This window comes from Panulirus ornatus, chromosome 37 (genome assembly GCF_036320965.1).
Source record: "Panulirus ornatus isolate Po-2019 chromosome 37, ASM3632096v1, whole genome shotgun sequence".
Taxonomy (NCBI): Eukaryota; Metazoa; Arthropoda; class Malacostraca; order Decapoda; family Palinuridae; genus Panulirus; species Panulirus ornatus.
Genome location: NC_092260.1, coordinates 12,338,498 through 12,364,824, shown reverse-complemented (window position 1 = coordinate 12,364,824; position 26,327 = coordinate 12,338,498). Strand labels below are relative to the sequence as shown.

Genomic DNA, 26,327 nt, shown 5'->3' with positions numbered 1-26,327 from the left:
AGAAAGCAAAAATGGCTATGTTTGAAGGAATAGTGGTTCCAACAATGTTGTATGGTTGCGAGGCGTGGACTATGGATAGAGTTGTGCGCAGAAGGATGGATGTGCTGGAAATGAGATGTTTGAGGACAATGTGTGGTGTGAGGTGGTTTGATCGAGTAAGTAACGTAAGGGTAAGAGAGATGTGTGGAAATAAAAAGAGCATGGTTGAGAGAGCAGAAGAGGGTGTTTTGAAATGGTTTGGTCACATGGAGAGAATGAGTGAGGAAAGATTGACCAAGAGGATATATGTGTCGGAGGTGGAGGGAACGAGGAGAAGAGGGAGACCAAATTGGAGGTGGAAAGATGGAGTGAAAAAGATTTTGTGTGATCGGGGCCTGAACATGCAGGAGGGTGAAAGGAGGGCAAGGAATAGAGTGAATTGGAGCGATGTGGTATACCGGTGTTGACGTGCTGTCAGTGGATTGAATCAAGGCATGTGAAGTGTCCGGGGTAAACCATGGAAAGCTGTGTAGGTATGTATATTTGCGTGTGTGGACGTATGTATATACATGTGTATGGGGGTGGGTTGGGCCATTTCTTTCGTCTGTTTCCTTGCGCTACCTCGCAAACGCGGGAGACAGCAACAAAGCAAAAAAAAAAAAAATATATATATATATATATATATAGGGGATAGGGGAGAAAGAATACTTCCCACGTATTCCCTGCGTGTCGTAGAAGGCGACTAAAAGGGGAGGGAGCGGGGGGCTGGAAACCCTCCCCTCTCAATTTTTTTTAATTTTCCAAAAGAAGGAACAGAGAAGGGGGCCAGGTGAGGATATTCCCTCAATGGCCCAGTCCTCTGTTCTTAACGCTACCTCGCTAACGCGGGAAATGGCGAATAGTTTGAAAAAAAAAAAAAAAAATATATATATATATATATTATCCCTGGGGATAGGGGAGAAAGAATACTTCCTACGTATTCCCTGCGTGTCGTAGAAGGCGACTAAAAGGGGAGGGAGCGGGGGGCTGGAAATCCTCCCCTCTCAATCTTTTTTAATTTTCCAAAAGAAGGAACAGAGAAGGGGGCCAGGTGAGGATACTCCCTCAATGGCCCAGTCTTCTGTTCTTAACGCTACCTCGCTAACGCGGGAAATGGCGAATAGTTTGAAAAAAAAAAAAAAAAAAAAAAAAATATATATATATATATATAGTGATGGGTGATTTGAATGCAAAGGTCAGTAATGTGGCAGTTGAGGGAATAATTGGTATACATGGGGTGTTCAGTGTTGTAAATGGAAATGGTGAAGAGCTTGTAGATTTATGTGCTGAAAAAGGACTGGTGATTGGGAATACCTGGTTTAAAAAGCGAGATATACATAAGTATACATATGTAAGTAGGAGAGATGGCCAGAGAGTGTTATTGGATTACGTGTTAATTGACAGGCGCACGAAAGAGACTTTTGGATGTTAATGTGCTGAGAGGTGCAACTGGAGGGATATCTGATCATTATCTTGTGGAGGCTAAGGTGAAGATTTGTATGGGTTTTCAGAAAAGAAGAGTGAATGTTGGGGTGAAGAGGGTGGTGAGAGTAAGTGAGCTTGGGAAGGAGACTTGTGTGAGGAAGTACCAGGAGAGACTGAGTACAGAATGGAAAAAGGTGAGAACAATGGAAGTAAGGGGAGTGGGGGAGGTATGGGATGTATTTAGGGAATCAGTGATGGATTGCGCAAAAGATGCTTGTGGCATGAGAAGAGTGGGAGGTGGGTTGATTAGAAAGGGTAGTGAGTGGTGGGATGAAGAAGTAAGATTATTAGTGAAAGAGAAGAGAGAGGCATTTGGACGATTTTTGCAGGGAAAAAATGCAAATGAGTGGGAGATGTATAAAAGAAAGAGACAGGAGGTCAAGAGAAAGGTGCAAGAGGTGAAAAAGAGGGCAAATGAGAGTTGGGGTGAGAGAGTATCATTAAATTTTAGGGAGAATAAAAAGATGCTCTGGAAGGAGGTAAATAAAGTGCGTAAGACAAGGGAGCAAATGGGAACTTCAGTGAAGGGCGCAAATGTGGAGGTGATAACAAGTAGTGGTGATGTGAGAAGGAGATGGAGTGAGTATTTTGAAGGTTTGTTGAATGTGTTTGATGATAGAGTGGCAGATATAGGGTGTTTTGGTCGAGGTGGTGTGCAAAGTGCAAAGGTTAGGGAAAATGAGTTGGTAAACAGAGAAGAGGTAGTAAAAGCTTTGCGGAAGATGAAAGCCGGCAAGGCAGCAGGTTTGGATGTTATTGCAGTGGAATTTATTAAAAAAGGGGGTGACTGTATTGTTGACTGGTTGGTAAGGTTATTTAATGTATGTATGACTCATGGTGAGGTGCCTGAGGATTGGCGGAATGCGTGCATAGTGCCATTGTATAAAGGCAAAGGGGATAAGAGTGAGTGCTCAAATTACAGAGGTATAAGTTTGTTGAGTATTCCTGGCAAATTATATGGGAGGGTATTGATTGAGAGGGTGAAGGCATGTACAAAGCATCAGATTGGGGAAGAGCAGTGTGGTTTCAGAAGTGGTAAAGGATGTGTGGATCAGGTGTTTGCTTTGAAGAATGTATGTGAGAAATACTTAGAAAAGCAAATGGATTTGTATGTAGCATTTATGGATCTGGAGAAGGCATATGATAGAGTTGATAGAGATGCTCTGTGGAAGGTATTAAGAATATATGGTGTGGGAGGAAAGTTGTTAGAAGCAGTGAAAAGTTTTTATCGAGGATGTAAGGCATGTGTACGTGTAGGAAGAGAGGAAAGTGATTGGTTCTCAGTGAATGTAGGTTTGCGGCAGGGGTGTGTGATGTCTCCATGGTTGTTTAATTTGTTTATGGATGGGGTTGTTAGGGAGGTGAATGCAAGAGTTTTGGAAAGAGGGGCAAGTATGAAGTCTGTTGGGGATGAGAGAGCTTGGGAAGTGAGTCAGTTGTTGTTCGCTGATGATACAGCGCTGGTGGCTGATTCATGTGAGAAACTGCAGAAGCTGGTGACTGAGTTTGGTAAAGTGTGTGAAAGAAGAAAGTTAAGAGTAAATGTGAATAAGAGCAAGGTTATTAGGTACAGTAGGGTTGAGGGTCAAGTCAATTGGGAGGTGAGTTTGAATGGAGAAAAACTGGAGGAAGTGAAGTGTTTTAGATATCTGGGAGTGGATCTGGCAGCGGATGGAACCATGGAAGCGGAAGTGGATCATAGGGTGGGGGAGGGGGCGAAAATTCTGGGAGCCTTGAAGAATGTGTGGAAGTCAAGAACATTATCTCGGAAAGCAAAAATGGGTATGTTTGAAGGAATAGTGGTTCCAACAATGTTGTATGGTTGCGAGGCGTGGACTATGGATAGAGTTGTGCGCAGGAGGATGGATGTGCTGGAAATGAGATGTTTGAGGACAATGTGTGGTGTGAGGTGGTTTGATCAAGTAAGTAACGTAAGGGTAAGAGAGATGTGTGGAAATAAAAAGAGCGTGGTTGAGAGAGCAGAAGAGGGTGTTTTGAAATGGTTTGGTCACATGGAGAGAATGAGTGAGGAAAGATTGACCAAGAGGATATATGTGTCGGAGGTGGAGGGAACAAGGAGAAGAGGGAGACCAAATTGGAGGTGGAAAGATGGAGTGAAAAAGATTTTGTGTGATCGGGGCCTGAACATGCAGGAGGGTGAAAGGAGGGCAAAGAATAGAGTGAATTGGATCGATGTGGTATACCGTGGTTGACGTGCTGTCAGTGGATTGAATCAAGGCATGTGTATGGGGGTGGGTTGGGCCATTTCTTTCGTCTGTTTCCTTGCGCTACCTTGCAAACGCGGGAGACAGCGACAAAAAAAAAAAAAAAATATATATATATATATATATATATATATATATATGAATTATGTACATGTCTATATATGTATACGTCTGTGTGAGTATATATATGTATACATTGTGGGTGGGTTGGGCCATTCTTTCGTCTGTTTCCTTGCGCTACCTCGCAAACGCGGGAGACATATATATATATATATATATATATATATATATATATATATATATATATATATATATATATTATATATATATATATATATATATATATATATATATATATATATATATATATATGTCTCCCGCGTTTGCGAGGTAGCGCAAGGAAACAGACGAAAGAATGGCCCAACCCACCCACATACACATGTATATACATACACATCCACACACGCAAATATACATACCTATACATCTCAATGTATACATATATATACTCACACATACGTATACATATATAGACATGTACATAATTCATACTGTCTGCCCTTATTCATTCCCATCACCACCCCACCACACATGAAATAACAACCCCCTCCCCCCACATGTGCGCGAGGTAGCACTAGGGAAAGACAACAAAGGCCACATCCGTTCACACTCAGTCTCTAGGAGTCATGTATAATGCACCGAAACCACAGCTGCCATATATATATGGAAACTCTCCCCTCCTTGTATTCTAACTGTCTTAAAGGGGAAACAGAAGGAGTCACGCGGGGAGTGCTCATCCTCCTCAAAGGCTCAGATTGGGGTGTCTAAATGTGTGTGGATGTAACCGAGATGAGAAAAAAGGAGAGATAGGTAGTATGTTTGAGGAAATAAACCTGGATGTTCTGGCTCTGAGTGACACAAAACTCAAGGGTAAAGGGGAAGAGTGGTTTGGAAATGTCTTGGGAGTAAAGTCAGGGGTTAGTGAGAGGACAAGAGCAAGGGAAGGAGTAGCAATACTCCTGAAACAGGAATGGTGGGAGTATGTAATAGAGTATAAGAAAATAAACTCTAGATTGATATGGGTAAAACTGAAAGTGTATGGAGAGATGGGTGATTATTGGTGCATATGCACCTGGGCATGAGAATAAAGATCATGAGAGGCAAGTGTTTTGGGAGTAGCTGAGTGAGTGTGTTAGTAGTTTTGATGCACAAGAACGGGTTATAGTGATGGGTGATTTGAATGCAAAGGTGAGTAATGATACAGTTGAGGGAATAATTGGTGTACATGGGGTGTTCAGTGTTGTAAATGGAAATGGTGAAGAGCTTGTAGATTTATGTGCTGAAAAAGGACTGATGATTGGGAATACCTGGTTTAAAAAGAGAGATGTACATAAGTATATGTATGTAAGTAGGAGAGATGGCCAGAAAGCGTTATTGGATTACATGTTAATTGATAGGCGTGCGAAAGAGAGACTTTTGGATGTTAATGTGCTGAGAGGTGCAACAGGAGGGATGTCTGATCATTATCTTGTGGAGATAAAGGTGAAGATTTGTGGAGGTTTTTAGAAAAGAAGAGGGAATGTTGGGGTGAAAAGAGTGGTGAGAGTAAGTGAGCTTGGGAAGGAGACTTGTGTGAGGAAGTACCAGGAGAGACTGAGTACAGAATGGAAAAAAGTGAAAACAAAGGACGTAAGGGGAGTAGGGGAGGACTGGGATGTATTTAGGGAAGCAGTGATGGCTTACGCAAAAGATGCTTGTGATATGAGAAGTGTGGGAGGTGGGTAAATTAGAAACAGTAGTGAGTGGTGGGATGAAGAAGTAAGATTATTAGTGAAAGAGAAGAGAGAGGCATTTAGACGATTTTTGCAGGGAAATAATGCAATTGACTGGGACATGTATAAAAGAAAGAGGCAGGAGGTCAAAAGAAAGGTGCAAGAGGTGAAAAAGAGGGCAAATGAGAGTTGGGGTGAGAAAGTATCATTAAATTTTAGCGAGGATAAAAAGATGTTTTTTGGAAGGAGGTAAATAAAGTGCATAAGACAAGGGAGCAAATGGGACTTCAGTGAAGGGGGCTAATGGGGAGGTGATAACAAGTAGTAGTGACGTGAGAAGGAGATGGAGTGAGTATTTTGAAGGCTTGTTGAATGTGTTTGATGATAGAGTGGCAGATATAGGGTGTTTTGGTCGAGGTGGTGTGCAAAGTGAGAGGGCTAGGGAGAATGATTTGGTAAACAAAGAAGAGGTAGTAAAAGCTTTGCGGAAGATGAAAGCTGGCAAGGCAGCGGGTTTGGATGGTATTGCAGTGGAATTTATTAAAAAAGGGGGCGACTGTATTGTTGACTGGTTGGTAAGGTTATTTAATGTATGTATGATTCATGGTGAGGTGCCTGAGGATTGGAGGAATGCTTGCATAGTACCATTGTACAAAGGCAAAGGGGATAAAAGTGAGTGCTGAAATTACAGAGGTATAAGTTTATTGAGTATTCCTGGGAAATTATATGGGAGGGTATTGATTGAGAGGGTGAAAGCATGTACAGAGCATTAGACTGGGGAAGAGCAGTGTGGTTTCAGAAGTGGTAGAGGATGTATGGATCAGGTGTTTGCTTTGAAGAATGTATGTGAGAAATACTTAGAAAAGCAAATGGATTTGTGTGTAGCATTTATGGATCTGGAGAAGGCATATGATAGAGTTTATAGAGATGCTCTTTGGAAGGTATTAACAATATATGGTGTGGGAGGCAAGTTGTTAGAAGCAAAGAAAAGTTTTTATTGAGGATATAAGGCATAGGTACGTGTAGGAAGAGAGGAAAGTGACTGGTTCTCAGTGAATGTTGGTCTGCGGCAGGGGTGTGTGATGTCTCCATGGTTGTTTAATTTGTTTATGGATGGGGTTGTCAGGGAGTTGAATGCGAGAGTTTTGGAAAGAGGGGCAAGTATGCAGTCTGTTGTGGATGAGAGAGCTTGGGAAGTGAGTCAGTTGTTCGCTGATGATACAGCGCTGGTGGCTGATTCGTGTGAGACACTGCAGAAGCTGGTGACTGAGTTTGGTAAAGTGTGTGACAGAAGAAAGCTGAGAGTAAATGTGAATAAAAGCAAGGTTATTAGGTACAGTTGGGTTGAGGGACAAGTCAATTGGGAGGTAAGTTTGAATGGAGAAAAACTGGAGGAAGTGAAGTGTTTTAGATATCTGGGAGTGGATTTGGCAGCGGATGGAACTATGGAAGCGGAAGTGAATCATAGGTAGGGGGAGGGGGTGAAAGTTCTGGGAGCATTGAAAAATGTGTGGAAGTCGAGAACTTTACCTTGGAAAGCAAAAAATGTGATAGAGTAAGTAATGAAAAGGTAAGAGAGATGTGTGGAAATAAAAAGAGTGTGGTTCAGAAAGCAGAAGAGGGTGTATTGAAATGGTTTGGTCGCATGGAGAGAATGAGTGAGGAAAGATTGACAAAGAGGATATATGTGTCAGAGGTGGAGGGAACGAGGAGAAGTGGAAGACCAAATTGGAGGAGGAAGGATGGAGTGAAAAAGATTTTGAGCGATCGGGGTCTGAACATGCAGGAGGGTGAAAGGTGTGCAAGGAATAGAGTGAATTGGAACGATGTGGTATAATGGGGTCAACGTGCTGTCAATGGATTGAACCAGGGCATGTGAAGCATCTGGGGTAAACCATGGAAAGTTTTGTGGGGCCTGGATATGGAAAGGGAACTGTGGTTTCAGTGCATTACACATGACAGCTAGAGACTGAGTGTGAACGAATGTGGTCTTTGTTGTTTATTCTTAGCGCTACCTCACGCGCACATGGGGGGAGGGGGGGTGGCATTTCATGTGAGGAAGATTGGTGACGGAAATGAATGAGGGCAGCAAGTATGAATATGTACATGTGTATATATGTATATGTCTGTGTATATATATATATGTATGTATATGTTGAAATGTATAGGTATGTATATGTGCGTATGTGGGCGTGTATGTACATACATGAGTATGTGGGTGGGTTGGGCCATTCTTTCATCTGTTTCCTTGCGCTACCTCGCTAACGCAAGAGACAGCGACAAAGTATAATAAATAAATAAATAAATAAATAAATATTCTTCGATGCAAACACCAGATCCACATATCCTCTACCACTTCTGAAAACATACTGCTCTTCCCCAGTCTGATGCTCTGTACATGCAAAGCTTCATCCTCTCAATCAACATCCTCTCATATAATTTCCCAGGAATACTCAACAAACTTATGCTTCTATAGTTTGAGCACTCACCTGTATCCCCTTTGCCTTTGTACAATGGCACTATGCATGTGTTCTGCAAATCCTCAGGCACTTCACTATGATCCATACATACATAGTATATCCATACCAACCAGTTAACAACACAGTCATCCCCTTTTTTTTATAAATTCCACTGCAATACCATCCCAACCTGCCGCATTGCTGGCTTTCATCTTCCACAAAGTTTTCACTAACTCTTCTCTGTTTACCAAACCATTCTCCCTGACCCTCTCACTTCTTCATCCCACCAGTCACTACCCTTTCTTATCCGCCGACCTCCTACCTTTCTCATGCCACATGCATGTTTGGCGCAAGCCATCAATGCTTCCCTAAATACATCCCATTCCTCCCCCCACTCCCTTCATGTCATTTGCTTTCACTTTTTGCCATTGTGCACTCAATCTCTCCTGTTACTTCCTCACACAAGTCTCCTTTCCAAGCTCACTTACTCTCACCACTCTCTTCATCCCAACATTCTCTCTTCTTTTCTGAAAACCTCTACAAATCTTCACCTTCACCTCCACAAGATAGTAATCAGACATCCCTCCAGCTGCCCTTCTCAGCACATTAGCATCCAAAAGTCTCTCTTTTACACACCTATCATTAACACATAATCCAATAATGCCCATTGACCATCTCTCCTGCTCATATATGTATACTTATGTATATCTCTCTATTTAAACCAGGTAGTCCCAATCACCAGTCCTTTTTCAGCACAACAAAGATTCTGAGCAGAGCTCATGCTTAAATGAAAATAATAATCAAGCTTTCATTCAAACTGTCTAATGCAGTGCATGCAATGCCTACACATCAGTAAATTGACAAAAATCACATATTTTCAATTCAGTCTTTAAAGTAAGAGCATATCTAATCATAAATAATAACACTCTAACTGACTCAACATAAGAATTCTTCTTATGCCTAAGGTGTACAATTATATGTTCATGATCCAAGTCCAAAGAGTGTGGAAGCAGGAAAGGATATATCATCTATTAGAGGGGCTTACAGGTAGCTTAATGACTTCAAAACCCTTCCATGATCTTAATCCCAATCATGAGCATTAAAAAAAAAAAGGTAACCAAACAGCCCATACTTCTGCACATATGTATAGAATACTACCATTCCTTACATCTATCTATATATCTAAATGATCCTGATCCAAATGTACTTACCCTGGGTATCAATGACATTTCGAAGAATAAACCAGGCTCGAAGACCAGTCCCACCACGCTGAATGCAAATCCCCACAAAGCGATTTGTTTTACCTGAGGCATTAGGATCAGCAACAGTTACAGACATGATGGATCCTGGAAGACACAAAAAACAATATTAACAAGTGACTAAATAAAAATTTCTTTTCCAAAATTCATGCTCCCTCCAGTATCTGCCAACTCAAAGAACTTATGATTTTGAGTTACTAGCATACCAATACAAACTTCACATACAAAACATACATATATAACTAGGACAGATATGAATCCAACAACTGCCATTCAACAGAACTCCGACCATACTGGATATCAAACACATTACAAAAAACATTTACTCCCCACACTACAGCCACCAATGCAAAGGCCATAAACAGATTACATATGCTCAGAACACTTCCTGGCAATAGATCAAGAGAATGAAGAAAATCCCTTTGTATCCTCTACAAATAATTTATCCCCTCCATCCTAAACTATGCCTCACATGTCTGGTCATCAATCCAGTCAAATTCAAAAGCAAGTCTAACAAGGATAAAGACCACATAAAAAGATTATCGGAAGTCACAAGGTGCTTAGTAACCACAAACATTCAACCCTCCACAAAAGAAAATACTTTCAATGCAATTTTACATCAATACTCTCAGCGCTCAATTCCTTGCATGGGCACTAAACCCCTTCCACCTAAACCTCCAATAATCAACAACCAACTTACTTGTACATCTATTCCCCAATTCATGAAAGGATTCTGTTCCTTAAAACTGTTTTCCAGTTGAAAATTTATATAAAGGGAGATATGCTCCCAGGAAGAAAAATTTTCCATTGAGCATAATAAAAGGACACTAGAGATGTTATAAGAATCTCTTTATGGGAAGCAATAAGGCTAGACTAAACTTCTTCACTCAAATTCAAAAGACATTCTACTTAAGAGAAACTGTGGTGATTGGTGCTTAAGGTGAGGGTATGAGAGGAAGGGAGAAGACACTCTCTTTATTACCACACATCTCTCTTTCCCTTTCATTAATTACTTGATCATACCACCTTACACCACATACTGTCCTCACACATTTCATTTCCAATACATCCACCCTCCTCCGAAAAACCCTACCTATAGCCCATGCCTTGCAACCGTATAAAATTGTTGGAACCACTGTTCCTTCAAACATATACATACATATATATATATATATATATATATATATATATATATATATTTTTTTTTTTTTACTTTGTCGCTGTCTCCCGCGTTTGCGAGGTAGCACAAGGAAACAGACGAAAGAAATGGCCCAACCCCCCCCATACACATGTATATACATACGTCCACACACGCAAATATACATACCTACACAGCTTTCCATGGTTTACCCCAGACGCTTCACATGCCTTGGTTCAATCCACTGACAGCACGTCAACCCCGGTATACCACATCGCTCCAATTCACTATATTCCTTGCCCTCCTTTCACCCTCCTGCATGTTCAGGCCCCGATCACACAAAATCTTTTTCACTCCATCTTTCCACCTCCAATTTGGTCTCCCTCTTCTCCTTGCTCCCTCCACCTCCGACACATATATCCTCTTGGTCAATCTTTCCTCACTCATCCTCTCCATGTGCCCAAACCACTTCAAAACACCCTCTTCTGCTCTCTCAACCACGCTCTTTTTATTTCCACACATCTCTATTACCCTTACGTTACTCACTCGATCAAACCACCTCACACCACACATTGTCCTCAAACATCTCATTTCCAGCACATCCATCCTCCTGCGCACAACTCTATCCATAGCCCACGCCTCGCAACCATACAACATTGTTGGAACCACTATTCCTTCAAACATACCCATTTTTGCTTTCCGAGATAATGTTCTCGACTTCCACACATTCTTCAAGGCCCCCAGAATTTTCGCCCCCTCCCCCACCCTATGATCCACTTCCGCTTCCATGGTTCCATCCGCTGCCAGATCCACTCCCAGATATCTAAAACACTTCACTTCCTCCAGTTTTTCTCCATTCAAACTCACCTCCCAATTGACTTGACCCTCAACCCTACCGTACCTAATAACCTTGCTCTTATTCACATTTACTCTTAACTTTCTTCTTCCACACACTTTACCAAACTCAGTCACCAGCTTCTGCAGTTTCTCACATGAATCAGCCACCAGCGCTGTATCATCAGCGAACAACAACAGACTCACTTCCCAAGCTCTCTCATCCCCAACAGACTTCATACTTGCCCCTCTTTCCAAAACTCTTGCATTTACCTCCCTAACAACCCCATCCATAAACAAATTAAACAACCATGGAGACATCACACACCCCTGCCGCAAACCTACATTCACTGAGAACCAATCACTTTCCTCTCTTCCTACACGTACACATGCCTTACATCCTCGATAAAAACTTTTCACTGCTTCTAACAACTTTCCTCCCACACCATATATTCTTAATACCTTCCACAGAGCATCTCTATCAACTCTATCATATGCCTTCTCCAGATCCATAAATGCTACATACAAATCCATTTGCTTTTCTAAGTATTTCTCACATATATATATATATATATATATATATATATATATATATATATATATATATATATATATATATCTTTTTTTTTATACTTTGTCGCTGTCTCCCGCGTTCGCGAGGTAGCGCAAGGAAACAGACGAAAGAAATGGCCCAACCCCCCCCCCATACACATGTATATACATACGTCCACACACGCAAATATACATACCTACACAGCTTTCCATGGTTTACCCCAGACGCTTCACATGCCTTGATTCAATCCACTGACAGCACGTCAACCCCGGTATACCACATCGCTCCAATTCACTCTATTCCTTGCCCTCCTTTCACCCTCCTGCATGTTCAGGCCCCGATCACACAAAATCTTTTTCACTCCATCTTTCCACCTCCAATTTGGTCTCCCTCTTCTCCTCGTTCCCTCCACCTCCGACACATATATCCTCTTGGTCAATCTTTCCTCACTCATTCTCTCCATGTGCCCAAACCATGGAAAGCTGTGTAGGTATGTATATTGCGTGTGTGGACGTGTGTATGTACATGTGTATGGGGGGGGTTGGGCCATTTCTTTCGTCTGTTTCCTTGCGCTACCTCGCAAACGCGGGAGACAGCGACAAAGTATAAAAAAAAAAAAAAAAAAATATATATATATATATATATACACAGACATACACATATATATACACAAACATACACATATACATACATTTTGGAAAGGATCACATTTTGTGTGTGATCAAGTATACTCCTATGAGTTCACAGGGAAAATGAAACACGATAAGTTCCCAAGCGCACTTTCGTGTAATAATCACATCATCAGGGGAGATACAGGAAAGAAATATAAGTCAGTTGATATACAATGAAGAGACCTGGCTAGAACGCCATTAGGTAAACAAGTGATTGTTGAAGAGAGACAATGAGCATATCATAAATTTATTATGTGGACAAGAAGGGGAATTGTTTAAAAATTTCAATAATATAGCTATCCAATTTGTATAGGCCTTCACTAATTTTAAGGCCATAATTCTTTGTGTATTCAATAATAGGAGATTGAATGATATTTATCATGGTACTGGAGTTAAGAGGAAATAACTGAAATGGCATTACTCCAGTCAATACAATGATCATAGTCTTTAACGTGATTAAACAAGGCATTTCATTCTTGTCCTGTTCTTATACTATAATTATGTTGCTTAAGTCTAACAGAAAGAGCCTCACCAGTCTGCCCAACATAAAAGTTATCACAATTTCTACATGGCACTTATAGATGCATCCAGGAGAATTTTCTGGTGAGTTCCTGATTAAGATAATCTTTATAGTACTATTGTTGCTGAGGGAAACATTTACATTAAAGGATTTAAGCAACATGGGAAGTAAAGTACAATTATTATTGAAGGGGAGAACCAAAAGATTCTTTGTGTCAATGGGAGGTTTGGGTTCAACTCTATAAAATGATTTCTTTGCTAACTTAAGACTTTTATCAAAGAAAGATCTAGGGTAATTTAACTTAGATCCAATACAATATACCTTCTTAAACTCATCATCAATCAACTCTGGACTGCAATTACGTAATGCCCTAAGGAACATAGATTGAAATGATGATAATTTAACTCTGCCATGTTGAGATGAGTAATAATGGATATATGAGCATACATTGGTAGGTATTCTGTATATGTTAAACTTAAACTTGTTTCCCTGTCTGGATAATTTGGTTTATGTATTCTGATAAGGTTATAAATATATGGCAACGAAGGGGACAAAGATGACAAACTTTTGATAAGAGAACCATTACCTTGCAACCATATAACATTGTTGGAACCACTATTTCTTCAAACATACGCATTTTTGCTCTCCGCAATAATGTTCTCACCTTCCACACATTCTTCAACAGTCCCAGAACCTTCGCCCCCTCCCCCACCCTGTGACTCATTTCTGCTTCTATGGTTCCATCTGCTGTTAAATCCACTCCCAGATATCTAAAACATTTCACTTCCTCCAGTTTTTCTCCATTCAAATCTATACAATTCAACATATACATATATAAACACAGACATATACATATACATATGTACATTTTCATACTTGCTTGCCTTCATCCATTCCTGGTGCTACCCCACCCCACAGGAACAGCATCGCTACCCCCTGTTTGAGCGAGGCAGCTCAGGAAAACAGACAAAAAAGGACACATTCATTCACACTCAGTCTCTAGCTGTCAAGTGTAATGCACCGAAACCACAACTCCCTATCCACATTATGACCCCCAGGGTCCTTTCCATGGTTTACCCCAGACATTTCACATGCCCTCGTTCAGTTCTAAGGAGTTACTTATAAGGTACTTATATGATGCCTGGGCAATACAGAAAGATGCAGTACTATCAGCTGGACTTGTCCATGTTCTCTAAAATGTTCATCTCTCCAATCAAAACATTAACTTCATTATAACATAGGAAGACAAGAACAGAATTACAGGTAATTTAAAAAGGTAACAAGGCTTAGTGTAAACATACCAACATAGAACTCGGGGATCTCCATGACAGCTCTACGTGCTAGCATGTCTTGACGTTCCAGTCTTTCACGGAGCTTATTTCTCCACTCTAAGTTTGGATCAGGTAAGAATTCTGGGTACACTATTCTAGAAGAAAAATTTATGCTGACATATTTTCAAATAAATGGATAAAGTGAAATGCAGACCATTCTTTATTTGTACTGTATCATTTAGAAATGGATGTTTGCAATTTCCACATGATCATTTTTTGTGCAGTTTCCCAATATAAGCACAGCCACCTTTAAAAGTTATCATAAAGAGACTAATGGGATGGTTTAATCAACCTAAATGAGCATCATTAATGCATTACTTTACTTTTAGGGACCTTTAACTTTCTTATATCAGTAAAGACAGCTCACTTAACAATCTGATATATTAAATAAATCAATGTAACTGATAGAAAAAAATACACATACAATGTATTTGTTGTTTCTTATAGTAAATAAATGAAAATACATATTAACTGCACTTAATGATTTAAGCTCTTTAAGAGCAAATTACAAAACAGGCTAAATACTAATTAACTTTATTTTTTTTCTAGTTATTCAAATTGAAAAAAAAGACAGGGGCTGACACAAATCAACATAAATATATAAACTATGAAACAAATAATAAAAAACTAGCAGAATACAAATCAGATTCAAAGGTTTCTTCTATGTTCATTACATAAGTTAGTCTATCATCATTAGGACAAACACTTTTCATTCATTGAATGATTTTCATTACTGGAAATGTACTTTCCTTGCCTTGTGGTCAATGGTTTAACTCAAATAAGCATGGGATAATCAGCTCTCTATAGGAAGGGTTCCCATATCAGTAAGTCAGTCATGGGCAATGTTCCAGTTTGCTAAAAGACCACTCCCCTTCTACGAGTGTCATCAGAACTGTGCAGAAAATGCAAATGAATAAAGATACATTTGCAGAAACTGGATGAAGCTTGAATTTGATCAGTTTGTTTACATCAAACTATTTTATTATATCACCACCAGAGAGCTTTCTGAATGGCCTTTATATGATTCAGTATTTCCAGTAAATCTTCAGACACATCTAACCTATAACTGAAAACTACTTTTTTTTTAAGACCACTCTCTGATGTATCCAGACACTGTCACAAAAAACAAAAAGTCTTATTACTATCAATGGCTGTTCTCTACATTGTACTACCTCTTCTATAGGTTCACTGTCTTTCCTGCTCCTACACTACTCCTAAGTCATCATTATTTTCATCATGAAAATTCTTAGAAATGTTTTCCATTTTAAAGGCAGCTCAAGCAGAATGTTTAAGTTATTTGCAATTATTTTTGGCTTCACTAGAAGTGAGCTCCACTTCTTAAATCAGTCAACAAACTTTCACTGCTGCATACTTCACTATATATGGTTGCTTTGTGGGCCTGAAATACTTGACTGCACTAACCAGTAATTACAAGTACCTTTAGTCAGATCCAAGTTATTGAGATGCAAAAAAATAAGAAAAATATATTGCATACAGTCACTTATACATTCAATCTCAATCCTTAGTTGAGATGTAACACTGAAGTGAAGAAATTCTGATAAAAAGATGGGCTGCATATTGTCTACTATATTGTCCAATGTGTTTCTGAAAGTTCATGAAGAGAACAATCAGTATTCTTCAAAAGAATGTTCCATCACTCTGGCCTACCACTAAACAGACTGTTCAATACTAATTAGAAAAAATGTCTAAACCCTTCTGTAAGTTTATAAAGCTATTTGTGCTCCATAATGATTGAAAACATAACAAGCACATGGTGTGAATTTAGCAGGAATTTAGCGAGACCAACTTTTAGTGTTAGAGCTTGAACACCATATGTTTACTTATTATATTGGGTACATTACCATGCTAGATTTTGCAATTCATTATTCATATTTCATGATCAGCTGCATCAGTTGCAAAATTGAGTATCAGATCTGAAATATCATCATCCGTAATTTGCTATCATAGTAAATGTATCCATACCATCAGAATGGTCTTCCTTTGACTGCAGTAAGTCTTTTCTCTGAAATATAGATGAGTACATACTGAGCAAATGCTTCTAAGAATTCACTCTTGGACTCATCTGACAACCACACTTTGCCAGCTAAAACATGTCAGCATGCACTGTGCTGCTTGACATATCACAGGGAAAGACATCACACTAATAATGACAAGTCAGTATGTGCTACACTGCCTGATGCATCATGCATAGGCCATTTTACAGGGAAAGAAATACAAGCATGAGGTAACAGTTCTGTGCTGCTTGGCATGTAACAGAAAGAGACACTGTTTAGTCAAATATGTAATAGCATGTGCTGTGCTACTTGACACATTACACATCAGAAGATAGCACTATGCACTGTGCTGCTTGAGGCATCATATTAGGAGACAATGCATACAGGAGTCACAGACACATCTGCACACACTGTGCCAGGGAAGAAACACATGTATGCACTGAATTGCTTGAAACATCATAAAAGAAGACAACTCACATGTAAAAACTCATCAGTATGTGCTGTGCTGTTCATGTAAGCTTCTAGCAAAGCAGGTATGTAGATTATAAATGATCTAAATCTTTTGTTTTTCAGTAATACATTGAAATGAATTACCAATAAACCATGCTTCTTTCCTTGTATTATCATTACTTCAGACTATGGTATTAACTTTCACATAGAAAAGAAAATAGTGAAATAAGTGAACCAGGAGATGCCAACATATACTAACTGATCCATGTTGAGCTTACTACTTTCTAGTAAGACTCATTAGGTCCAAAAACATATTCAATATACTTGCATGAAAATGATCACTAAACTAAAATCTGCTGCGTACTCCACTATCAATCCAAGATTATTCACTGCACTGCCAAGTCATGGATGAAACTTTCACTCTGAAAGCCAAAGTGGCAAGTATATGCCATCCAAAGTGAAAAAATGCAAAACCATCTCCAACATATACATGGAATCATATACTCGCATATCTCCACTCCACCTAACAAATACAACAGTGGCAAATCATACCCCAATGAATTAACCCAACAAGCATTGAGCAACCACCCTCCCAACCCAATTGTAAATGCCACCCAGTTCTATATTTCCAAATAAAAAAAAAAATAATTTGAAGTTGACATATTAATCCATAAATAAGTTTCGTCTTGATCAGAGTAAATTCCACCCTCATCAATTCAATGACAATAAGAGACTGACAGCATATACAGCTGTGGTGGGGTGTGATGGCATAATGGTATGGAGAGGGGATTGAGAATTGAGTGGTTTCATCACAATGCCCTGCACAACACACTGTAATTTTGTTTTTTATATGAATGATGTGTGACTGCATCTTTTTTCTGTGTGTGTTTGAATGACCTGTTGATGTCAGCCATGTGACTTCAACTGCTTTACTGAAGAACCACAAGAGGGAAGGACAAGAAAGTATTTTGCTCAAGAAGTCAATTAATAACTGGTTGCTTAAAATGTGAAGAAGTTTACTGCAGCTAACACAGGAGAGCCCAAGGCTTCTCTTCCCACTGTCAGGAGCAGCAGAACCTGGACTGATTATGGATAAAGATACTGTAATAGGATTTCAAGTTTTCAAACTGGTCAACAGTGCATTCTAGCCTAGTCTAACAGAATGATTCATAATCCACAAACACCAAAAAGCACCCTTAAACAGCCTCTGAGGGCATTATAGGGTCCTCAGCATATGTAAAGAACTATTACTGAAGTTAAGAGCTGGTTACACGTGGATTGTATGAGGAATGAAACTTAAACTTGCAGTTTATATATCAACATGCATTCAGGATGTGTTAACTATTACTGAAGTTAAGAGCTACTTACAAGTGGATTGTATGAGGAGTGAAACTTAAACTTGCAGTTTATATATCAACATGCATTAAGGATGTGTTAACTTGACAAATAGCAAATCTTATAAACACAACAATGAAATACATAAAAATTTCAAACAATGTAATATTTTCAAAACTCTAAAATGTGCAGTTCAAGGAACTGCATCTAACTGCAAACCAAAGATCTTTGGTGCAAACTAACATGCTAACATCAACAGCAGCCTGGGCTTGCAAAAGTCAATTGTACGGGCTTTTCCAAAAGCCAGCTAGGAGTTCAAAGAATATATAATGGGCTACTTGTGGTTGTTGCATTAGGCATTACTACTGATTTTTTGTGATTATGTTAATTCTTTAGCATGATTATCTGTTTCTGTTAAGCATAACTGCATGTTACTGAAGCATGCTATGCATGCTACCACTGAAACGTGATGGCTTACAAATGTCTAAGGGAAAAGGCATTACAAAGTATTTGTGTACGTTTAACAATATTTTGAATGTCACGTGCCAAGGATGTTGAACCTAACAGAGCCATACCTAAAGTCATCAGGTAATTGATGTTCTTTACTGTCACGTTTCCGAATTTGTCTAAAGGGAAGTACTTTTGATGAAACAGCTCTGGCATGTCCTCTAGCACCCAAACTCAGACCTGAGAATGAAAACATAATGGATAAATGCATACATACCTCAATATATATCTCACATAAAATGATGAACAAAGAACAGATTTCTCCTGCTATATGGTTTTCCAGTACTATGTACATACTTCTGCATTTACATTCTTGATGAAAAATTAATTAGAATTATAGCATACATAAAAAGCAATGTACACTCAAGAAGTGTATTTAACAGAAGCAGACTATCTCTATGGCAAGCAATTATTTACAAACAAGTGGGAGCATTTTCTAAGCTACACAGTCCAATCCACATGGGTATACGGTGATGATGTAACTTACATTTGTATAATGTAATTTCACTTTTGATCTCCTCAAGCTCCCTACAAGTGGAAAACACCCAAGTACATGGGAGTACATAAGGGCAGTCAACATGACACCTGATGGCCCATGATGACAGGAAGACAGTAAAAGTGTCCAAGGTCAGTTAACACATGACACCTGATGGCCCATGATGACAGGAAGACAGTAAAAGTGTACTAAGGTCATAATCTTATTTGTGATGGAGACAGCATAGCAGAGCAAAAACCATGTCCTTATTCATCACTCTCTCCAGCAAAACAGCTAGTAGAAAAAAAATGAGAAGGAAAATCCTGTAGTGAGAAGAGAGTAGGCAAACATGAAAATTCTTGAAGGAAGTGTAAAAGGGAATGTCTCTTGCATAAACTGCAGAGGGTCTTTCCAGAAAGGAAGCTCAAATCTGAAAATAGAAAGCAAAATCATCAAACAGGGAGTTTGACCTGCTTTTTCATTTTGAAATAGGACTACTTAATGATAACATATATCAGCGAGTTTTTTGTTTAGTTTTAATGAAAAAATGTTGATAGTCTTCACACAGACAATATCCGATCGTAATTCACTACAATTATCTACAACTCTACAGCCAAAAAATTATTTTGACCACACTGCTATCAGATCTCATTTTAAATCATACTAATATATATGGTCACTGAATGTCTATCTAATGTCAGAAAATTTCCATATGTTGTATTGTTATAACTACTAAATATTCTGAAAACTTCTATTAGAGATTCTTGGAGTTTACATTTTCGGAAAGAATAATCTTAGGTCTCTGAGTCCTTCACAAAGATTATATCTGAGAAACAAGAGTAATTTTGTTCTTCTCATTACACTCTAGTTTTTCTTCATCTTCAATCAAGTTTGGTGACCAGAACTGATCAACATACTTTAAATAAGCTCTGAACAGAGTATTGTAAAGTGACAATTGTAACATAAATTTTACAGTTAATGTAGCTATGAGATTTTATTTTTGTGTTGGCTTCATCATAATTCACTAGGCACTTTTTTTTGTATCTTAAAAAAGTCATTACTGATAATCACTCAAGGTTCTTTTCTTCTCTTACTTCTAATATAGTTTGCCAAGCACTTCATTCTCATGATTACTGTTACTGCCAAACTGCATTACTCTGCATCTGTTTACATTAAAGTCCAACTGCCATGTACATATCTGACCACTCCATCAATATGCATAAACCACTCTGAATCTTTAGTTAGTCTTCTGACCAACTAAATATCACAATATCAGCACAACGTTAAATTCTACTAATTGATTTATTTAATTTTGTGGAACCTAATCATTCTTCAGTGCTTTTTAGCATAAAAAAGGTAACTATAAACTTAAAACTATTTACAAGGAATATATTTTGTCTTTCATTAAATGATATTCAATAAAACCTCATATATATATATATATATTTTTTTTTTTTTTTTTTTTTTTATACTTTGTCGCTGTCTCCCGCGTTTGCGAGGTAGCGCAAGGAAACAGACGAAAGAAATGGCCCAACCCCCCCCCCCATACACATGTACATACACACGTCCACACACGCAAATATACATACCTACACAGCTTTCCATGGTTTACCCCAGACGCTTCACATGCCTTGCTTCAATCCACTGACAGCACGTCAACCCCTGTATACCACATGACTCCAATTCACTCTATTTCTTGCCCTCCTTTCACCCTCCTGCATGTTCAGGCCCCAATCACACAAAATCTTTTTCACTCCATCTTTCCACCTCCAATTTGGTCTCCCTCTTCTCCTCGTTCCCTCCACCTCCGACACATATATCCTCTTGGTCAATCTCTCCTCACTCATTCTCTCCATGTGCCCAAACCATTTCAAAACACCCTCTTCTGCTCTCTCAACCACGCTCTTTTTATTTCCACACATCTCTCTTACCCTTACGTTACTTACTCGATCAAACCACCTCACACCACACATTGTCCTCAAACATCTCATTTCCAGCACATCCATCCTCCTGCGCACATCTCTATCCATAGCCCACGCCTCGCAACCATACAGCATTGTTGGAACCACTATTCCTTCAAACATACCCATTTTTGCTTTCCGAGATAATGCTCTCGACTTCCACACATTTTTCAAGGCTCCCAAAATTTTCGCCCCCTCCCCCACCCTATGATCCACTTCCGCTTCCATGGTTCCATCCGCTGACAGATCCACTCCCAGATATCTAAAACACTTCACTTCCTCCAGTTTTTCTCCATTCAAACTCACCTCCCAATTGACTTGACCCTCACCCCTACTGTACCTAATAACCTTGCTCTTATTCACATTTACTCTCAACTTTCTTCTTCCACACACTTTACCAAACTCAGTCACCAGCTTCTGCAGTTTCTCACATGAATCAGCCACCAGCGCTGTATCATCAGCGAACAACAACTGACTCACTTCCCAAGCTCTCTCATCCCCAACAGACTTCATACTTGCCCCTCTTTCCAGGACTCTTGCATTTACCTCCTTTACAACCCCATCCATAAACAAATTAAACAACCATGGAGACATCACACACCCCTGCCGCAAACCTACATTCACTGAGAACCAATCACTTTCCTCTCTTCCTACACGTACACATGCCTTACATCCTCGATATATATATATATATATATATATATATATATATATATATATATATATATATATATATATATATATATACCTATTCAATAAAACCTTATATTTTGGCTTCCTCAAAATAATTCACCAGTCTATTTACATTAGAATTAATCTAAAATTTTTCCAAGACTTGTTACATAAATCATGTTTAATTAAGACTTCTATATTTTTGGTAACTCCATTAGCAAATGTTCCAAAGTAACATTGCAGCAGCATACTGGGGCAGGTCTTCTCTCCAGTAAGTGACCATAGGTCATCATAGTATGACCAATACTCAGTCAAGAAAGAACTGTCTAAAAATGGCAATGCTTGCTGAAGGAAGAATGCCAAACTTCAACATCTTTATCTAACCTTTATATTTTGTTATTCTTCTGGTTTTCCAAGTCCCATCCAGCTTGCCACTTACACCTAACATACAAATCTATTCTGTTCATAAGATCATTGTGAGGTAAAACTCTCATAAAAAAAATTCTAGACAGCTGCCCTAGCCTTAGCATCTGCTATTTCATTAATGCTAATATTATGTCCAAGACACCAACAAAATTTTTATAAATTCAATTTGGTAAGAACCATTCCACATCACAGATAATCAAAAGTACGCATCCTAGAAAACTAGACAGATGCCTCCCTATTCAATACCACTCTCAGTTTCCTGGCTATGTACCAGTCTGCAACACATGCATAAACCTGACTTCATACACAATGTACTTTAACTTCAATTAGCAAACATATGTGGTAATTTGTCAAAGAGCTTTTTCAATGTCAACCCACCTAACTTATCTTTCCTACTTTCCTACCCCAGGAGCTCCTTCCTGCAGCACTCAGGAAGCCAACCACATTCACTAGAAGGACCACAGGTGACAAAGTGTTGGGAATGCTAGCCAAACTCATTCATTCGGACTATAGGTGACAAAGTGTAGGGAATGCTATGTGTATGTATGAATAATACTTGTTCAGTGTATTCACTGTTCATCATTTGGACAGGTTCAATCACCATCTGTAATGTAGCTGGGATGGATGATATCCAGAAAGCAGGAAAAAAAGTGCAACATGTATGTGTCTAGGAAGAGTGTTTTCAGATGGGTGTATGACTAATAGAATGGTATTCAGGACTGAGTTGGGAGGGCAGCATTTTAGTGCCTGTCGAGTGCGTATATATTTCATCATTGTTGTTTGTTGGGACATGGGGAGCCAGTTAATAAAGGCTGCTGAAGTGTGAAGCAGTTTTTAATTTCTACATGAAGTATGGTAGTTAGCTATGATTTAAGATTTCGAAATTATGTTAAAAAGGTCCCTTGTCCATCATAGAAGATATATTCCTGGTAGACCTCATGGCTGACAAAGCAAAGGTTGGGGGTTTACTCTTGAAAGATATACCTAACTCATCTAATGAAGACTTCAATGGTAAATATAAGCATGTTATACTTCTAAAACAACATGTTTATTGAATATAAGTACCAAAAAATTAAGTACAAACTGTGAAGCAATAATATAGCACATTACCCCTGATGCCTCCATACTCCCACAAAACAGCCACGCAGATACTCTGCACAAAGGTTGCCCCACTGTTCACCCTTGAAACACCACCTACTTATGACATTCCTGCCTACCCAAAGATGTGGTGGTCTGCTGCGTGGGTTATCATAAGCAGCTATAGCCACGATACTTTTCAGTGTAGTAGAAATATGCTTATATTTATCTACTATGCTGCTCACTGAGTTTTCAACGTGCTGACATCTAGAACCATTCTATCAATGCATTTTCATGAGTGTGACAGGTATATTTCAACTAGAATACTGAACATCGATACATATACTGACACCTAGGGAGGTTAGGCATAGTTTTCATAGTCTGCCGATTTCTCAAAAAATGCATTTACAACCTTTAAAGAAATGTATCACGCTTTCCCAGATACACATAACCCTCACTTCTATATCCTTGTCCAACAGCCTTTAAAAAATATAATGCTTAAAAGGACGTTCTGCAACTACAATTGTATTCTTAAGACACTACAAAACAAAATCATTCAATATCCAAAGCTAATAGGGAAGCGGTGCTGAACTAGTCTGGTTAAATCCATTACAGTTTAGGTCATACAGTTAAAGTTAGCTCAGCTCTGAGGTGTAACTGTCTGAGGCGACGAGGTCAAAGTATTCATCGAGCAGGACTATTCTTTGGACAAAATACATTCTAGATTACTTTTATATGATCTTATGATACATCGAAAACACATATCACTTGTCAACAAACCTGATAAATGTCTTGCCAAAGAAAGTATTCCCTTTACTATGATTCCGTCCATGTTTACAAGTTGTAAATGCGGTTGTTTGAGAACAACTCTGTATTCTGGTAAATGTATGAGCCACCTTTGTTGGACGCTCACTAAAATGTGTTGTCTGACTAACAACAACAGATAACGTCGGCTTGTTTAGAAGCATACAGTATTAACAAATACTTTCCACTTTCTTCAGATGCATTGTATAAGCAACGTTTGTATATTGATCGTCTCATTGCAACAATGAAATAAGTAATATGCGAAAAAGACCATGGTACGACTAGAAAATATTGCAATCAATCTAATTTGAAACTAAAGCTTCTGCGTAGCTATCAGGACGGTGTTCTCTCCCCAAAATTATTAGAAATGTATGCATCATGAAACAGTCCAATCTATGGATGATATCTTGTATGATATATAACATGTAATATAACATGTTACAACTATTCTTGTCCTTTTATATATCAATCGGGCAAAGATAAGAAAGGACAGTAATTTCTTCTTCATCGTATGAAATATTGCCCTTTTTATGAAACAACAGAAAAAAAATAATAGAAATACAGTTGATGTAGAATAACATTTCAACAATTATTATAAGGTCTGTTTTTCTCAATATACCGCGCTGACCTCTAGTGTCATAACTTCGTAAGCAGAAACCAACAGTTACTATAGCAACAAAGACGCTTTTACTCGTTGAAGTTGTGTACAGTGAGTGAAACAAAATTACTGTGAATCGCCGTTACACAGCATATATGACAAAGGAAGGACTTGAATCATGAATCACTTCGAGCATTAAAGTGTATAATGAGTGATGTACAAGCTGTGATTACATACTTGAAGGTAAATTTAGCTTCCTGCGTTATTTGTTATCAATTACGATAATAACGATGGTAATCTACAGCTTCTAATCAAATCTTACATTTTTATCGACAGATATCATGATAAATTATATGAATAGCTATTATCTTGAAGCCTATGCTTCTCCCAATTGCAATAATAAGCAGGAGGCAAGTGAAGTAATCATTAAGTAGAACTTAGGTCCTCTAAAGATCTGTGTTCATTAAGTGAGAACATGTGGTCTTAGACTTGTCATTAACATCTGAAGAGGGTTTTAGAGATTTCTCGATTTGTGGAAATAATTTGACGACTACCTTTATAACACTGGTAGTTGATAAGTGTAAAGCCAAAACAAACAAACAATATATGTTCATTGTTGGTCTGTTTGCTGAATGTAGTGTTAGACAATTGTCTTTATGATTTTGATAGGGTTATATGTGTCTTTGGTCAAGAATATGGATTTAACACATTATTGTCGAATTAACAGGGTCTCTGTGAAAAACTTCACCCTGACTATTCCTTTTATTCATATTATTAATCTTAGTTGATTATCCTGCATTTATATTTACTAAGTAGATAGCTCTATATCTTTAATACACACACTCACACACACACACACACACACACACACACACACACACACACAGAAAGAAACATACTTAGATAATCTTATTATTAGTAATACTAAAGTGATATCAATCTTCGGACAGATATTGAATATTTAAGTCTTGTCATGTTCTCTCTTTCCAGTACCGAAGATGGCTACTGGGCAGAGTTTCTTTGGAACCTCTGTTGGGGAGAAGCGAGGCATCCCTCCCCTCAGATTGCAGCGTAGCCAGTCAGCTCGCCCCAGAAGGCCTCTGGACACTGGTACCTCTGGTATGGACCGTCTTCCTTCAGCTTTACCCAAACCTTCAACTACTTCGCAGGTTACCGCACTTGCACCAGCACTCGATCTATCTCGAACTATCACAGAGGAGCTAGAGGTCATGGAAGACAAGCATCGACCAACCCAAGGAACCTACGGTAGCAGCGAGACGGACTACCACACGAGATCCTCCACGAGTAGTCCCTTCCATACAAGCGATGCCTCTCGAACACCTACAATCTCATCACAAGAGAGGCGGCAGACACATCTGTTGCCGATAACACACCCCAACGATCACGAAGTGTCTCTGAAGCGACCAAAATCCTCTGTAATGAAAAGTGTTAAGCAGAAGAAACCCAGAGTTTGGAAGACACGATCTGGGAAGGAGACCATGATACCAGAGGAGGAGGACCTTGAGTTTCCCCGGCTTCTTCTAGATAATTTCAAAACAAAAGCTGTCTTAGCTAAGGTATTTATGAGGATTTTAAGTCATCATAGTTTAAGTGTTTTTCTTATTAATTGTCAAGAAAGTAGATGAAGTGTTTTTAATGGTTAACTTTTCAAGGATTACTAATTTCCTTTGATTAGAAGGTGGGCTTTTATGCCAAAAACTAAGGCAAATTATTGTGTTCTT

At 38.8% G+C, this 26,327-nt stretch overlaps 1 protein-coding gene across 1 annotated transcript in view; it reads right to left on the bottom strand.

The window, feature by feature from the left end:
• Positions 1-24,133, bottom strand: part of mRpL19 (mitochondrial ribosomal protein L19) — a 39,134-nt gene extending 15,001 nt beyond the window's left edge. Inside the window, exons 1-4 of the mRNA XM_071683794.1 lie at positions 23,964-24,133; positions 18,641-18,752; positions 14,236-14,360; positions 9,171-9,305 (exon numbers count right to left, since the gene is read on the bottom strand). Coding sequence (XP_071539895.1) covers positions 9,171-9,305; positions 14,236-14,360; positions 18,641-18,752; positions 23,964-24,015 — 424 coding nt within the window. The 5' untranslated portion in view covers positions 24,016-24,133. The remainder of the gene's footprint in view (positions 1-9,170; positions 9,306-14,235; positions 14,361-18,640; positions 18,753-23,963) is intronic.
• Positions 24,134-26,327: the final 2,194 nt, after the last annotated feature.